The sequence below is a fragment of the Ambystoma mexicanum genome, chromosome 6q (assembly GCF_040938575.1).
Source record: "Ambystoma mexicanum isolate Mex_15411 chromosome 6q, UKY_AmexF1_1, whole genome shotgun sequence".
NCBI classification, from domain to species: Eukaryota; Metazoa; Chordata; class Amphibia; order Caudata; family Ambystomatidae; genus Ambystoma; species Ambystoma mexicanum.
In genome coordinates this window covers 52,973,937-52,991,547 of record NC_090937.1, presented here as the reverse complement: position 1 = coordinate 52,991,547, position 17,611 = coordinate 52,973,937, and the positions used below count along the sequence as shown (strand labels likewise).

At 46.7% G+C, this 17,611-nt stretch overlaps 1 protein-coding gene across 4 annotated transcripts in view; it reads left to right on the top strand.

Moving 5' to 3' along the window:
* Positions 1 to 17,611, top strand: part of GNE (glucosamine (UDP-N-acetyl)-2-epimerase/N-acetylmannosamine kinase) — a 540,721-nt gene that overhangs the window by 158,698 nt on the left and 364,412 nt on the right. For all 4 annotated transcript variants that reach the window (XM_069630467.1, XM_069630470.1, XM_069630469.1 and 1 more), the window contains 2 exons: positions 11,169 to 11,620; positions 13,076 to 13,228. In XM_069630467.1, coding sequence (XP_069486568.1) covers positions 11,169 to 11,620; positions 13,076 to 13,228 — 605 coding nt within the window. The remainder of the gene's footprint in view (positions 1 to 11,168; positions 11,621 to 13,075; positions 13,229 to 17,611) is intronic.

Here is a 17,611-nt window from a genome sequence, read left to right as displayed (position 1 = left end):
TGGAAACCGTGGGTTGCCATATTTCAGCCATTAGTTCTCCGGCCAAGGCTCTACTTCACACAGATGAGGAGATTGCTGTGGCACTGGTGGACTATTACAGCACACTATATTTATCCAAAACCAGGGTGAATCGGTCAACATTGATGCCTATGTGCATCAGGCCGGGTTGTATTTGTTTGCCCAAGGGGAGAGAGACTGGTTGGGCAGCCTGCTCACTACAGACATACACCGCGATTTTGGTGCCTCACCTGTTGTACATGTATCAGCAGGTGTTGGTGGATGGTAGCCTCCCTGTGTCCTTACTTTTTAAGGCTGTGAAGGGTGCTGAGGAATGCTCATCTTGCTGACTGATTACTTATAAATCTGGATAATAAAATCTTAGCGACAGTATTCGCAAACAGGTGTGCCCTGCTGATGCCCAAAACTGTCAAGGCTGATCAAGATGGTTTTATTCTGGGGCGGTCCACGTCCTATGAGCTGCACAGGGTGTTTGGTTTTCTTTCAGCGCTGGATCGGCATTCCTCAGTTGTAGCAGCCCTTCTTCATGCTGAGAAGGTGTTCGCCTCTGGAGTGGTCCTTCTTATTCTTGGTGCTCAGGCACATGGAAGTTGGTCAGGCATTTGTCATTGGTCACTTTGCTGTAGATGGCTCCGGTGGCACGGTTAAGGGTGAATGGTCGATTGTCTGACCCCATTGGGCTGGGGCGTGGAATGAGGCAAGGGCGTCCTCTATCCCGTCTTCTGTTTGCCCTGGCGGTGGAACCTTTGGCAGAACTCGCCGGATCTATACATATTGATAGGGGAATAAGCCTGTTTAAGCATAGTCTTGTGATCGCTCTATACACAGACGATTATGTTGGTCACTGACTCGAAGACGAACCTGGCACCTATCATAGAAGATGTACTGGAGTTTGGATAATATTCTGGGCTCAATATTAACCCCACAAAGTCTATGTTCCCCCTCACCGATGGAGTGGAGAGGTACTATGATGGGTTGGGCTTCCAATGGCACGAGGAGAGCACTCCTTACCTTGGGTGGTGATTGCACGGTCCCTCAGGATGTTGTACTAGGAGAACTATATGGTAAAACTCACTCCGGCTGAATCGGCACTGGAGAGGTGGAAGGATTTACCATTGTTGCTGTATGGACGGATATCTTAGATTAAAATGGTGATCCTCCTTAGGTTCCTATATACATTCCTGAATGTTCCCCACCCCCCCTTCCTTTTAAAAAAAAAAATATGAACGTTTTCATCTGGCAGGTAGGCAGACCCAGATACACTGGAGCAAGCTGATTTCCCCACTGGACTGGGTAGGCTGGCACGCCTAGATCCTGCAAGCTATTGAATTGCCACACAAGCACCGTTCCTTGCATATTGGTACGACCCACTGCCTGACGGAAAAGATATCCAGATTGAGAGAGCGCTTACAACTTAGTCACTCTTAAGGGCAATGATCTGACTTTTCCCGCTGCGCATAGCTAAAGCCAAAATCATTGTTGAGATCACTTGCAAGGCTTGACCACGCATTGAGGGAAGATTGCGTCAGGAAGAGTTACACACCTCCATCCTGCCTGTTGCATATCCCTGGTATCTCGCTGACTAGTGAAATGGTTTACACACTATGCATGGCTAAGATGGGTATCTCATGCTGGCAGGATGTCTTTCCCCAGGGGCTATTCTTAACGATTGATCTGTTTTAGGGGTGGCACCCCAGTGCTGGATGTGATTTTATATGTTAGGCTGTGAAATGTGTTGAAGGAATGGTTCACCTCCTTTCGCATGGTGCCCCGTACTGCCCCTGTTTTGCATGGATTGGTCAGTACTCAGAATATTGCAAGGTTGGTGTCTAGGCTGTACGTAATGTAAGGGAAAACCTTTAAAGTTTCAATGGGGTTGGAGAAACTCCTACTTTGCACTATAGCTATGATGGGAGTAGTCTCGACCATCAAATCATAAACAAACAGTCCTAGTTGTGTCTGTCAAATCAAAATGGCCTATGCTAACAACCTAATGCCTACCCTATACTTAGTACAAAAAGTGTGAAAAGGAATATATGTTTTGAATGGATTGTGTCCTCCAATGCATTCCACATCTTTGACATGTAATGTGCACTTCATAAACTTTTTCGGCAGAGGGCGTCCTGCATCAATGGCGTCGGGTCTATGTCCCTCGATGGCCTCCGTCACAGGATGTTATAAATAGGACGCACGGCGCCCGTAGCCACAGTTCTGTTTTTTCTGCAAACGTGTTTACTTTGTGAGACTCGGCTCGCCTCATGTGTTTTCTTCGTAGAAGATGTCCTTCTCTTCGACCCCCGACTCTGCTGTCTGGCTTTAAGACCTGCCGTGACTGCAAGTCGAAGATGTGGCTCACCAACCCCCCACCACATTTGTTTGTGGTGCCTGAGCGAGTTGACGACACAGACGACGTCTAGAAATGCCAGTTGCTGATTACCAAGGCCTGTCGGGAGCGGAAGCTCCAGGTAGGTAGGGGCTCGAAGCCTGTTAAGTCCCGTGCTTCTAAGTCCAAGTCCAAAGGGGTTTCCACCGACGACTCGAGGGGTGACTCTCCGCGTCGGAAGAATTCCCGGGGATCTCTGTCCCGGAGTGGTTCCTGCCACTCGTCTTCCTCGTCCCGGCACTCGAGGTGCCGTCACCAGTCGCCTTCCCTGTCCTCCTTGGAGGATGGTGCGCCGAGGAAGGTTACGTGCCCTACGAATTCCTCGACTCTGGAGGAATGGGCGGCGTTTTAGAAATCCATGATGGTGATTTTTCAATCGCAGGACACGATTCCGGTTGCGCCTTCTGATGAAGCCGGCCAGGATCGGTCTTGTTCCGTGGCTCGCACGCCTTCGGGCTCGGGTTCGCGACGCGACACACACCGGGAGCCGTCGAGGTCCCGTACGGACAAGGAATTTTGAAAGGTTGCAAGAGATGTGTCTCTAGGTTTCGGTCCTCGTCCCCAGCGAGACCGCAGCTACCTATGGAGGGCTCGATGCCAGCATCGACTCGGTCGGCGCTGTGTCCGTCCGACTCAGACGTCGATGCTTTGCCGTCATACCAGCCCACGACACCATCGGCAACTTTGTCGACGCTAAAGCCTTTGGCGCTCCCGATGTCGAGGTTGTCGACGCTCTCGATGTCAAAGCCTTCGCCGCTTTCGGCGCCTTTGGGGATTTTTTCTCAGAGTGTTCCTTTTTGTAGTTCCCGGACATCGTGGATCCTCCGAGGCAGGCTACGTCGAAGTCTGTGCGGCTAGTTGTGGCCTCCAGGCCCTCTTCTCTCACTGGACCTGGGTTTCACCTGCCCCTGGCTGACATTTACAAAGAGGGGGAGAGGTCTGAGTTTGAGGACCGTGGGGAACTGGATGAGGCTCCACAATTTTCTGGTGATAGTCAGTTGGAGGAGCTGACAGTCCCTACATGATGCCAGTGGGTTGGACACTTCCCCGGAAGTGGACTTTGGTAGACCTGAGCCTGGGGCTCATGCAAAGTCTTCGTACAGAAGGCTCATGTCACGGGTCTCGGAGTATCTGGGCTGGTCCAGTCCTCTTGAAGACTTTGTGCAGGACGATCTGACAGACATTTTAGATCAGGGTCCGTCCTCTGACCCAGTTTTGCCTTTTCATCCTTCCTTGCAGAAAAGGGTGGCAGCTGCTTAGCGAACCTCGGCTTCTCTTCCGGCTGTTAAGTCCTTGACCAAGAAATACCGCCCTTCCGTTAGCGACCCCAGCTATTTATCTACACACCCCGCTCCTGAGAGTTTGGTGGTTCAGGCGGCTACGGCCACTTCGAGGCAGGCGGCGTACCCTTGCATCCCTCTGGATAGGGACGAAAAGCGCTTTGACGGTTGGGCAGGTGTTTTCTGCTGAGAGCATGGCCTTGAAATCGGCCAACTCCATGTGTCCCTTGGCAAAGTTTACACGCACTCTATGGAATTGAGTATCTTTTGCAGCTAAGCATATTCCAGAGGGGGAAGAAAGGGATGGTTTCCTTGCTATCGCGCAGGATGACATGTGTGAGGCACTTCAGTCAGGTTTGGATACGGCTGACAGTGTGTGCCGGTGCATGGCTGCGAGCACAGTTATATGCAGATTTGCGTGGTTGCGGAAGTCGGGGTTTGCTCCGGATGTGCAAAGCAGTCTTCTGAACATGCACTTTGATGGCACACATTTATTTGGCAGCAAGCTGACGAGAGCCTTGAGAGGTTGCAGACCTCAAAAGATGCGGTGATATCTTTAAGCACTGCGGTGCGTCAACCTCTGCCTTTTCGTCGCAGGGGACAGCAGTGGAGGGGAGGTTCCTTTTCGTTTCTACTCTTTTGGTAGAACGTGAGGGGCCGCCAGTCAAAGGGGCCAGTGAAAAAGTACCCGTGGTGGTCAGGGAAATTGTGGTGCCAAAGCCGCTCAGACAGCTGCCTCTTTGCCTTCAGGCACTGCTGCAGCTGCTTCCAAACAGTCGTGAGGCCATGTCCCATGGTTCACCGGTTGCAGGGCAAACTGTCTCAGCATCTCGAAGAATGGTGGGCCATTACTTCAGATGCGTGGGTTCTGGAGACCATTGCCCACGGTTACTGCCTTCCCTTCCTTCGGCGGCCCCACGACAATCCACAGGGGAACCAATCTTTGAAGAGTCCGGATCTGCTCCTTGCACAGGAATTCTTGTCCCTGCTGGAGAAAGATGCCATAGAACTGGTGTCTGTAGTGAAGAGGAACAAGGGGATGGTATTCCCCTTATTCTTTGATCCCAAAGAAAGACGGGGGATTGAGACCCATCATGGACTTGAGTTGGTTGAACAAACTTCTCCGGAAGGACAAGTTCAAGATGGTCACTCTTTCTCCAGGCCCTTCAACTTCAGGATTGGTTGGTGTCTCTGGACCTCAAGGATGCTTACTTCCTGTGTGTGGGATGGATCTGCACATGGAAGTACCTGAAGTTTGCGGCTGGCGACTCGCACTTTCAGTTTCGGGTCCTGGCATTCGGATTGACCTCCACCCCGAGGGTCTTCACCAAGCTCATGGTGGTGGTGGCAGCGTACCTCAGGCAAGGGGGGTGGGGGAGTGGGGCTTCACGTCTACCCCTACCTGGACTGGCTGATCCGGGCACGCTCTCCCGAGCTAGCGTTGGATCATCTGTGTGACCTGCCGCACCCTCCACAGGCTGGGCTTCTCCCTGAATTTCAAGAAGTCGCACCAACACCTTCCCAACAGCTCCAGTACATCGGGCTGTGTTGGAAACGTCCTTGGGGAAGTGTTTGCCTCCCAAGGTAAGGGCTCATCACATTGTGCAGATGGTGGACAAGTTTCAAAATGCCCAGAGCCTCCTGGCTTTCGAATTCTTAAGGTTTCTCGGCCTCATGGCATCCTGCATTTTTCTGGTGCCAGAGGCTAGGCTGCGGATGACATCCCTGCAGTGGGCTCTCAAGATGCAGTTGTCGCAGTTCTCCGGTAAGATGTTGGATCTTGTTCAGAATCCACTCTCGGTCTCCCAGGATCTTCTCTGGTGGGCCAACGAAGGGAAACTCATGAGGTGGGGAACAGTTATGGCAACCGTGGCCAGAGGTGACGGTAGTGACGGATGCTTCCCTCACAGGATGGGGCGCTCATGGCAACGACTTTACCGCCAGTGGTCGTTGGTCTCCTTCGGAGTCCAGACTACACATCAATTTGTTAGAGCTGAGGGCCATTAGGCTGGCCCTGAAGGCGTTTATGCCCGGGGAAGCGTGTCCTGGTCATGACGGACAACACAGTGGCCATGCATTACCTCCACAAAAATGGGGGTGGGGGGAGGGGAGGGTGACTTCCATTGTGCAGAGAGGCAATGCAGCTCTGGTTCTGGGCCATGCAGCAGGAAATTTCCATCTCGGCGGTTCATCTGGCCGGAGACGAAAATGCGGCGGTGGACGCTCTGAGCAGCAGGAGTTGGCCCAGGAAGTCCTTCAGGAGATCTTAGCCCTTTGGAGAACCCCACAAGTGGATCTCTTCGCCACCAGTATCAACCGGAAGTGCGAGAGATTCTGCTCAAGGGAATTTCCTCCAAGAGGAGCCTTAGGAGACGCGTTTGTGGTGGATTGGTCATTCCCACTGCTGTACGCGTTTCCTCCAGTCCCTATCATTCCTCAAGTGTTGCGGAGGTTCGGTTCACACATGGTCCTCATCGCTCCGGATTGGGCAAGGAGAGCGTGGTACCCTGACCTTCTGGAAATGTCCATCTGTCCTCCACGCCGTCTTCCCCACCGAGAGGATCTGCTCTCGCGAGGGGGTGGGGCTGGGGTGTACTGGGGTGGGGGGGGGGATGTCAGGTTCTCCATCCAGAGGTCAAGGCTCTCAACCTTCACGCTTGGTATCTGAAAGGTTGAGGTATAAGGATTGGGACCTCCCAGATGACGTGATGGAGGCGTTGCTGTGGGCCAGGTGGCCTGCAACAAAATCCCTGTACTGTTGGCGCAAGTTCTGCGACTGGTGCAGCGGTCACAATGTTGATCCTTTTCAGTGCTCCATTCCTATGATTTTGTCTTGCTATCTTTGGCCCACAGGGGCCTTCAAGTGGATACCATTTAAAGGTTACCTGGCGGCGCTGTCTATCTTTAAGCACTCGTCTGAAGAATGTTCTTATTTTAAGATTCCTTTGATTTCCCAGTTTTTTAAAGGACTGACTAATGTATTTCCGCCGTCACCCTTCCAGGTGCCGGTTTGGGATTTGAATTTGGTTTTGAAGTTTCTCATGGGTGCGCTGTTTGAACCTCTGCACTCTTGTCCTTTGAAATTACTGTCCTTCAAGACTGTTCTTGGTTGCGGTTACTTTGCAGGCACTTTCATCTAAGCCACCCTTTACTGTGTTTCACAAGGACAGGGTTGTACTGCGAGTACATCCCTCTTTTCTACATAAGGTAGTCTCCTGAATATCATTTGAGTCAAAAGGTGGTTCTTCATCTTCTACCCTCCTCCTCATACTAGTAAGGGAGAGGAGCGTCTCCATCAGTTGGATCCTAGGAGAGCTCTTAGCTTTTAAACTTCTAGGATGTCCAGGGTCAGAGTGGACGATCAACTCTTTGTAGGATATGCTGGTCACTGATTGGGCCAGGCTGTTACCAAACATACCTTGTCCAGGTGGATTATCCTTACCATTACAGAGTGTTACAGGTTGGCGGGTAAAGACCCTCCTGATGGGTTGAGAGCTCATTCCACTAGCGGCATGGCTACTTCCACCGCCCTCCAGCGGGGTATTCCTATTAGGAATATTTGTGATGCCGCTACTTGGGCTTCAAGCCATACATTTGTAAAACATTATTCCCAGGATGCAATCCATGGTCAGGATATTGCCTTTGAGAAGGTGGTTCTTTATTCTGCATTCTAATTGGGTACTCTAAATTATTTTTCCTCCGCCATTTACTGGTACTGCTTTGCGAGTCTGTCAAAGATGTGGAATGCGTTGGAGGACACAATCCATTAGAAGAACAAGTTACCTACCAACTGGTAACGTTCTTTCGACTGGATGTTCCTCCAACGCATTCCACATCGCCCTCCCAGCCTGCCCCTCAGGAGAACTTCCTATGCAATTGCAGCTTCTGTTTTCCGCAATGCTAAGTGCAGTCCAGACATCCGACTGGTGCCACACGTTCTGAGGGGAAAAAACTTAAACTGAGTCTACGGGCATCGTGCGTCCTATTAATAACCTCCTGTGACGTCGTCCTCGACGGAGGCCTTTGAGGGACATGGACATGGACTCGACGCAGGACGCGCTCTGCCAAAAAAAAGTTTCCGTGCACAGCTGTGTACATTACATGTCAAAGATGTGGAATGCGTTGGAGGAACAACCAGTCGAAAGAATGTTACCAGTAAGTAACTTGTTCTTCTAAAGGAAAGTCAGTGTTCAAAATAATAATGTGACAGAGTATGCTCTCCTCCCCACGTTGGACAGCAAAGGGTAAGGCGGTCCCTGTAAACAAGACAATGCACTCTGGCTCAGGTTCTTAACACAAGGTAGTTCAGAACATGGATCGATGGCACAACTGACCTTGCACGTTAAATTCTTGCTTTCTGATTTCAACAAACACAGTTTAACAAAAAGTTCACAACTGTCCCCCTCTGTTGTGCTCAGACCTTTCGCAGTAAAAAGTTTGCAACACTTGCAGGGGTTACTTTCCCCTAACTTATTATACTTCCAGTCTCCCTCAGTCAGGCTGGGACCGTTTCCTGATGTTGAAGACTTTCCAATGTGTGTGGTTTTTGCAACAGACCTCCCCAGGACCACTTCGACTTTCCAGCTTTCAACTCTCACTCCCCTTATTTACTGCAGTGCTTTCTGGTCTGAGTTGTTCGCTATTCAGCTTTTCACATTCCCCTTCTCCCGGGGTTAACTTCAATCACCTTGCTTTTCAATTCATTTATTTTATTGAGACAACCATCTACCTTTCATTGAGACTTTCGAGTGGGCTACTTTTGCCGGACCACTCCGCTATTTAGTATCGCTAACCTTCCAGCTATCGTTATTTCAAAGTTCATTCGCAGGTCTGGCTTTCTTCGCGCCTCATCCACACGCGTGCAGCCTTCACTTTGGCGATATAATGTTGCCACTCCATTCTTTCTCTAGCACAAACCGGTCTCTCGCTTCACTTGCCAACTCACCGGCTGTTTGCGTTTCTTGTCTTTTACTTTCTTCCAATTTGCGAGTCAAGGTTAGTACCACCGGCTTGGCTTTGTCTCCCCAACACTGCCGTTCACCTGGGAGGGTCTCTGGCGTCCTTGGAATGCAGCTTTCAGTTCAGGGATTCTGCCTTCTGCACATATCTTTTGTGGCCTTTTGGCGGCAACAACCTTCTGCATGCCACGGTCCGTTGCTCTGCTCCAGTAGGTTTGCCTTAGACCCGGAGGTTCTGCTCTTACTTGTGTTCCACCTTTGCTTAGAGTGTCACTCTGTTCCGCCTTTTATCTGTTTGAGGAGAGCTAATTGGTATCCGATGTATGCACTTAGTCAAGTGCCTGACTTTGCCTGACCCAATTAACGGGACATGGCCAATGTGATGTATTAGAGTTAGCATTGTTACACTCAGTTGCCCTCTTCCTCGGCCTGTGTTTGTGTGGAAGGGGGTTGGGGGAAGTTGGGACTTGGGACATCAGGGAATCCTATGAAATTGGATGGGTTAGGTGTGCGGGAAAGGGGGGATACCGCGTCTCACCATAGGCTGTCTCGGCGCCTCCCTCCCGCCCACGCCGCAAAAACCCCTCACCGAAGTGATCCTCTGGCACTGGCCCGCCCCCAGGGTCTGGATTCAAAGGAGATGTCCATGCCCTAGCCACCTAAGAGTGGGATCCCCGGGAACTAGCAGGTGAGACACCTCTTGGTGTCTCACAGCAAGCATAATCGATAAGACAGTGGGTTGGGCTGAAGACTGCGGCGAAAAGTGGGAGAGCTCCTTGATGTCCTTTCACATACGATGTTTGGAAGTATTGCTGCGCTCAGACGAAAAGGATGGCCATCAGTAGAAGGTTCAAGTTGATCCGCTTTAAATTTCTGCACCAGTTTTACTTTACCCCTGTTGACCTGCACAAGGTCTTTCCTGAGACGACTGATGCATGCCTGAGATGTGGTTTTTCACTGGCCACATTTACACACTTGTATTTATGCTTTCTTTACACAGGTCATTGATACTATAAGTGAGATTGTGGAAGAAAGAATTGCCCCCTCCCATATGGTTGCTCTGTTGGGGTACACGGAAGAGGTGGCCGGGCATATTCAACATCTCTTGGGCCTCCTACTGGTACTGGTGAGAAGTCACCATGGTGTGGGGTAGGGGTCCTCCTCACTGCATGACCAATGTAAAACTGATATGTTGTACTACTATGATCTAGAGGTCGAATATTGTGTCACTTTGCATCCTTCTGCTAGGAAGAAGAATATCTGGGGCCTTGCGTCGCCTATCTAATGTCCGGTGCATGCCGCACCTCCAACACCTTAGAGACTTTGACTGATGATTACTCTCAATGATGCTGCCTGTTCCATTGTTGCTGCTTTCATTTGACCTTGAATGTCTGGAAATTACCTGCTGTCCTTTCTGTTTTTTGTTATAGTGTAATAAAAAGAGTTAAAGCGAAGATTGAACAATTTGTATAATGCCCTGTAGTAAGCGTCATAGACCTAGATGATTTGGCTGAAGGAGCACAGTTAAAAAAAAGAAATTACTGGAGTTCTCCACCACCCCTAATCATTGATACTAAGTGAAGAAATCGATATTATAAAATCCATTATAAAATCTATTTCTCCAAAGACTATTTTCGAAAGACTGCTCGGAGACCGTCTTTCTAAATCTAACTGTAGGCCCCTGCGACGCACAGGGACTGATTGTCGCGGCCGGGTCGGAAGAGGGGAGATGCAGGTGCCTGGGGTAAAGAGTGTGTGTGCTACATGTGTGCGTGTTTGTCTGCCTGTTGTGTGTCAAGAATGTGGGTAGGGATGGCATTTGGCAGGGAAGGGGACGTAGTCGGAGGAAAGGAATTTACAAATAAACGTGCTTGTATGGGCTGGCCAGGGGATCGGATTTGTTGGAGGGGTTGGGGTCGACATCACTTTTCAAAGTTTGAAAACAAGTCATGCGATGCTCTGCTCCAATCACTAAATGTTGGTCTATGCAAAGCATGTGAATCTAAACAGATGCAAGCGTCAAAGACCATTGCAGGTATGGAATATTTGCAATTTCTACATATTGAAGGCCGCACAAAATCGAACAGTCTTTTTTGTGTTCGGTCCTCAGTATGCATAAATATCAAAAACAATCTAATCATTCTCTTGTGTATTGAAACATCTGACAGTTAATAGCAGATTTATTTTGTTATCAGCCTGGCCACACAGACAGCGCTGTTCAAAATACAATGAATCATTGGCTCATGTTTTGGAAACCCTAATTCAGGTACTCTAAAAGTTGGGCGTGCCAAAGGTGGATTACCACTTAATGGATATTTATGAATGTGTATGTTCTAGCTCAGTCATGTATTCCCAAACTGTGTTCCCCCACCTCTGCCATTTGTACTGTATGCATGTTGTGCTGATTTGTGCGGCTAATTGATTGATTCAATAAAAACGCTCGTTAGTACTGTTCTGGTTCTCCATTTTTATTTTCATGTTTTGTATAACGTAACATTTGATCAAGCTTATTTCACCTCTTTTATTTAGAAACACATATCGTATGATCGAACAAGATGACTTTGACATCCAGGCAAGATTGCACACAATTGTGAGGGGAGAGGATGAAGCCTCAATGGTAGAGTCAGTTGGACTTGCGTTGGTGAAACTTCCTGATGTGCTGAACCGCCTGAAGCCGGACATCCTCATCGTCCACGGTGATAGGTTTGATGCTTTGGCACTGGCAACGTCTGCTGCTTTGATGAACATTAGAATTCTTCATATTGAAGGTGGTGAAGTCAGTGGTACCATTGATGACTCCATCCGGCATGCCATCTCCAAACTGGCGCATTACCATGTGTGCTGCACCAGAAGCGCTGAGCAGCACCTGATTGCCATGTGTGAGGATCATGAACGCATTCTATTAGCTGGGTGCCCTTCATACGACAAACTCCTGGATGCCAAGAACAAAGACTACATGAGTATTATCCATGCATGGTTAGGTGGGTGGCATTTATTTTAATGTTTCTTCATTTATTTTGTCAGACTGGTGTTCATGATCTGCCTAGAACGCTTCCTTTTTAAGGCCTGATATCAATTTGCTTGGGTTGTCCTAACTAAAAAAGCATAATGCTATTAAGCAGGATAAGGCTGCACGCTATGCTTATTCCTGAGGTTACAATTGTGGATTAATGTGACTGGGAAAAGAAATGCACGGTTTAAGGCTCCTTGATGTGGCTTCGTGTGCTGTTTTCTGGCAACCCTCCAAGCTAATAATTCCCGATAAGAAGGTAAAAACTGTACAGTAAGTATTTACGGGCACATCAAATGAATATATTTAAGCATTTGTTTTAGAAGATTTAAAGCTACCAGATTTTGAATGTTGCAATTTCCATGCTCTGAAAAAACAAAAGGCACCCAAGAACAGCAAGAGGGAGAACAAACCTCTCCCCAAAGTGTCTGACTCGGTCCCTGTTGCCAAAAACTCGAGAGAAATGGTAACATAATTTCCTATTAGTTACATTGTTGGGGCATAGTGTATTGAAAACAACAGATTCCTAAGGAGACCACCCACTCGTTTCCCACCTCCTTTCAAAGAGCAAAGAAATGTTGCCACTGCTGACGTCTGGGGTCCACTGGTAACCTTGAGGTGACATGCTGCTTTACCCTTTACTAAACTCGTTGGGCTAGTCCCTTCCCCTTTTCACTTTTCTGACACCTCTTTTGCATTCACCGAATTATTTTTAATCTGGGGTGATTTGTTATATGTTGTGATTCTCATCTGCTGTTAATCTACCATAGAGCACTTGCTGCTGTGTTTTCTATTGTAGGAGTTATGGTCTAGTTGTGGGATAAAGACTGACAAAAGCTATGTGACAAATCGTAGGTTTGGGCTTCTTTGTAGAATGCATGTGAATGTCATCTACTCTCATTTAGCTTCCAGCTGGAACATAATTTGGCTTCTTCATCAGAAGATTTTCTTATATGTAAGGATGTCTGTATCTTTACTGTTTTTTAATCTCCATTTGCACCATGAGTCTGATCGTTTAGTCATTGCTACAATATGCTGAACCAGTTTTATTTGCGCTCAAGAATTTGATACAGATTTCTATGTCCTATTGCAGGGAGCACATCTTCCCACCAGAAGCACTTCAGATTACGTGTTTGGATTAGCACATGGTTGTGTCAGTTAAGAAGTGTGACAGTCTTTGTGAAATTAGGTGGCGGCAAACGTTCAAACTTATTAAGACACTCGTGGCCATTAGGGAGTACAATTTAAGAACAATCAGCAACATATGATTCATTGAAGATGACAAATTCAGGTTGACATTGGTATCCCTGCAAAGTATTTGAAATATTGCATTTAGGTATGCATCCATTGAGACAGGGTCTTGCAAAAATAATTGTTGGTATCCCACTTATTGTCATGTTGTTGACATTTGTGTTCATTCAAATAGGCAGTAACGTGAAGCCTGAGGAGTACATCGTGGCCCTCCAGCACCCAGTGACTACTGATATTAAACATTCTGTAAAGATGTTCGAACTCACTCTGGATGCTCTCATCTCCTTTAACAAGAAGACGCTGATTCTCTTCCCGAACATTGATGCAGGTAAGAAAGATAGTTGGCGACCCTGTTAAAACCCACTACAAACTGTTTATTTTGACTTGTAATTTCTTTTCTAAATCTTTCCATCGTTTATAAGCCAAGAAATTGTTGATGCTTTGGCACTGGCAACGTCTGCTGCTTTGATGAACATTAGAATTCTTCATATTGAAGGTGGTGAAGTCAGTGGTACCATTGATGACTCCATCCGTGCAAGCTACCACTGCACAATTTGCATTATCTTTGTGGTGTCTCAGCAGGCCTGAAAGATGCTTTTCTTGAAAGTAGGTGTATGGGAACAAAGCTGAATATGAGCTTTCAAGGGACCTTAGGTTTCTGTGTTTTAATAAAGGGCGACACACCGTTGAATTATGTAGCTTGCTTCTCATTCGTTGTCTGTGGTAGTATGCTTTTAACCAGAAGCAGGATATTTAAAACCTGCTCTATATATAATATACACACACTTTTCAGGTGCCTCTGTGGCTTAAGGTTTCTCATTAGCAGCATCTAGAGAGGTTTTAGAAGCCATTTGGGTTCACAATGAAGGTTTGCCGATCAATAGAGCAACAATGTTGAATGTAATAAAAACAATGTGGTCTGCACCAAATATCTGGGTTGTTGTGACTTAATGAGTGACTTTTCAGGATGGATCTGGAGGTGTCCCTCAGGCTTACGCAATTGCCCAGAAGTACTTTTGAAGTGGATTGTTTTTCAAGCCTTAAAAAAAAGTGCACACCTTTTATTCATTGATAATTCTCGATCCAAAAAGTAATTTATGTGACTTAGCATTTTTTTTCGCTTTAATGTTTGCTGAAATAAATGTGGTGCTATGTGGGGACCAAAGGTGCAAAGGTGCATTTTGCACAATTGTGGGAGTAAATCGAGCTTTTTGGGCGGCGGGGTTACAGATTCTTCTGTGGGTGTTGGTGTGGTTGGGTATCCCGACATTTTGGGTTCAAAACAGTAACTGGAATCCTACATTGACTCCCTTGACCTTTATGCGTAGAAATAAAAGTACTGTTTATGATGCAAAATAAGTATTAAACTGAATTGGTCTCACTAGGTTTGCTTCACTGATCTAAGAAAATGGGGCGAGGCAATAAACTCATTCTTCTAACGACCAAAACATGATTAAATGTGTTACTTGCCCATGACCACAAGCCCTGTTATAGAAGTTGAGAAAAGGCTACTTTTGTTTGCTTGAGTTACATAAGTAGAAGGAAACCTTGCAATAGGAAGACCTGCCAGTCTCCTCAAAGAAGCCGACTTCTCCAAAGCATTAGACTGATTACTTTGATTAGAAATATGAAATATTTTATTACATGAAATATTTTATTACATTTGACTTAATCTAACAAATAATAATTGGAAACTATACTGATCTTGCCAGAAAGGAAGAATGGTTACAGTGATTGGGGAGCTTCAGCAGAAGTCCCTGAGACCACAAAGAGAGAGCCCTAGATCATAGATAACCAAGAGGTAAAACAAAATTGGGGATTTCATAAAATGTGATAACCGAACCCCCCCAACATGAATCGAATTCTGCACTATCAATACATACTTTTGCTACTTATGTATCTCCAGTTGCTCATTCTTACAGATGCTATTTAGCTTTTAGTATAACTTTAAATATTCTTTAATTCTACTAACCTTATTTTCACCCAGCCCTTATTTCTCTCCTCCTGGCTATTGCTTCAATCTTCTATGTGCATTTGCATATGTACATTACCTTTCCAGTTTGTCTTCAACTCTATGCTTTTCAGGGTATGTCTCGTGTATCTCTCATTGACCTACAGTCTCACTTTCTCTGTATTGTATTTAAATGTACCCTTTGATTAACTCACTCTCGTCCCTCCGACCTAATTTTATAAACCTCTACTCTTAAGCTCTATGCTCCACTTCTTTGTTCCACCTGTCGGTGACATGTCCTCCTTTTGCCCAGTCTCCTTTCTGCTTTCCCAATGTTGCATTTCTTGCAGATAGAATGGACTTGCTCTTTCATCTGTGGTGATCTGACTTTTTTTTGCACCTTTCACTCCTTTTAAAAATCTCTTGCCATCTTTTGTGGGTTTTTCTAAACTTGCATTGTGTTGTTGGAATTTTCTTTCCGTTACTTAGCATGTTTGCATGTATAACTAAATATTTGCCCAGCATTACAGTGATTGGCATGAAAATGAAAAATAGTCTTCCACAGGTTGCTCTTTTTATCAGCCAGCAGATGCCCATCCAGTAGATTTTGCTGGATGTAAAGGAATACCAATCCCATGCATTATTCTTACTACTTTATGATCGTCTTCTCCATTATGAAGGTAATTTGTACGTTTGGGAAAAGCAACTCTTGTAATATGATCTTGATTTTCCTACAACGAGAAAGATGCATTTTGTTTTTCACATCTTCCGATAGACCTGACTCTATGAACCTTCTCTTTCAGAGGAAGTGGGGGATTGAATTGGTGAATGCAGTCATTCCGACATACCTCAAAAGGTGGAAAGGGGTTTTTATAGGACTTCCTCCATGCACCCTGGCACAGTGGTTCTTTCCCACAATAGCACCGGACCTGGGGAGCGTTCTTGTAACTCTTGCATTAGAGCTTGCTCTGAGGACCTTCCCCCAGCCCCTTACAATTAGGCCTTATTTCCAGTGCCCAGATATATCAGCCTAGCTTGGCTGAGAGTGCATGTTTTCTAAGTTATGCTTATACTACAAGAGTTGTGTGACTGAACATTTAAGATAACTCTTGAGAAGGTGAAGGGATTGTTAAGATGTTCAGTAAATAATTTTACCATACCACTAAGGAAGGGTCACACGATACAATTATTTAAAATATATTCATTATGATTGGTTTTGCCAAGCAATATTTACAATAAGTAAATAATGTTTCAGGTTTGGACAAACGCACAGACACAAGGCCAGTCTGGAAGTCCAGTTTCCAATAGGCTCTCTGGCTAGGCACACAGGGCCCTGTAGAATTGGAACAACCCCCCAATGGAAATGTTATAATTTTATTTATTGTGTATTTTTAATGTGCCTATACAGCAAAGGGTGTTTCAAGGTGTAACAAGACAAGAGTTGGGGTATTCGGGGGTGTGGGGTGTGGGGAGAATGGGGATGAAGAAAAACAAAAAGTCTTATTAGGCCTTGTGTCATTCGGATCGTGCAAGTGCAGTAACAAGAAATGCGGGGAGTGGGGCGTGGTGTAATGCTAGTGTGAAAGATGTGAGCCAGAATAACATTGTGTCGATGCACAGCCATTTTGAACACTCCTCTCCCATTGCAGTAATAAAGTATGCGTTTCCACGGGCCTCAGAGAATAAGCAAGTAGCAGGGAAAACAGAGCAAGGTCACGAAGATATTATGCGAGTGGACTGACTGCAGAGAATAGTTATTGTATTGTCCATTGAAGGACGAATACAGAAGCGGAGACCGAGCGCACTGCAGGTGCATGACAAGAGGTCTGGGAATGCATGCAAGAGAGGAGTGCTGGGTTTTTCCACTTCTAAATGTATTTTTTCACCCTCTGTCTCTTCGACTTGTGATTTGCCTTTCGGCCGAGGGCAGAACGCAATTGAGAAGGGCGGGGGGATGCCCCATAAACGAGAGGGCATCACAGAGAAAGTTGTGAGATGTTGAACCCCGGGTGTTGAAGTCTTGCTGAAAGGGAGGACGCTCTGCTTCAGACCCCGTTAGACACATTAATCTCTTCGCCTACCTGCTGAGCAGTGTTGCTGGTGGCCAAGATGAAGTTTTCTTCTGCCTTCTGCTTAACGGTGAAGTGACCTATGTTGTAATATATATATAAAAGTGCACTTCCTATGGGAATAGCAACTTAACCATAACTACACAGGAAGAGCACTTTTTGGGTGGCTTATAACTTAGCTCCCCCTGGACGAATCCACACCAAACTTTACAAAAAAAGTATATGGCCCACTCTGAATTTGTTTGCAAAGTTTGGTGAGGTTTGGTCGGGGGGGCGGGGGGAGTTATAGGGGGGTCCCAAAACTTCTTTTTTTCCCCATAGACTGAATGGGGAAAAAACTTTGCTCACACCTACAGCCCAAACCCCTGGACGGATTGTCACCAGATTTGTTAGGAGCAGCGGCTTGGTCCCGAAAGCGTGTTTTTTAAAATTTGGTGAAACTCCGTCAAGTAGTTTTTTTTTTAAACGACCATGATATCTTGTCTGCTCCGCGGACACATTTCCCTGTTCGCTCTGCGGACAGTGTCCTGTTTGGCTAACCGGCTTACGTCATGCCTGTGGACATGTGACGTGTTCGCTGATTGGATGGTGAAGAGCGTGGTGGAGTGCGTCCGATTTTTCGGAAACGCCCGCCATCTTGTGTCCGCGGACAGCACGGTGAAACATGGTGGAGAAATACAATTTTGGCAAT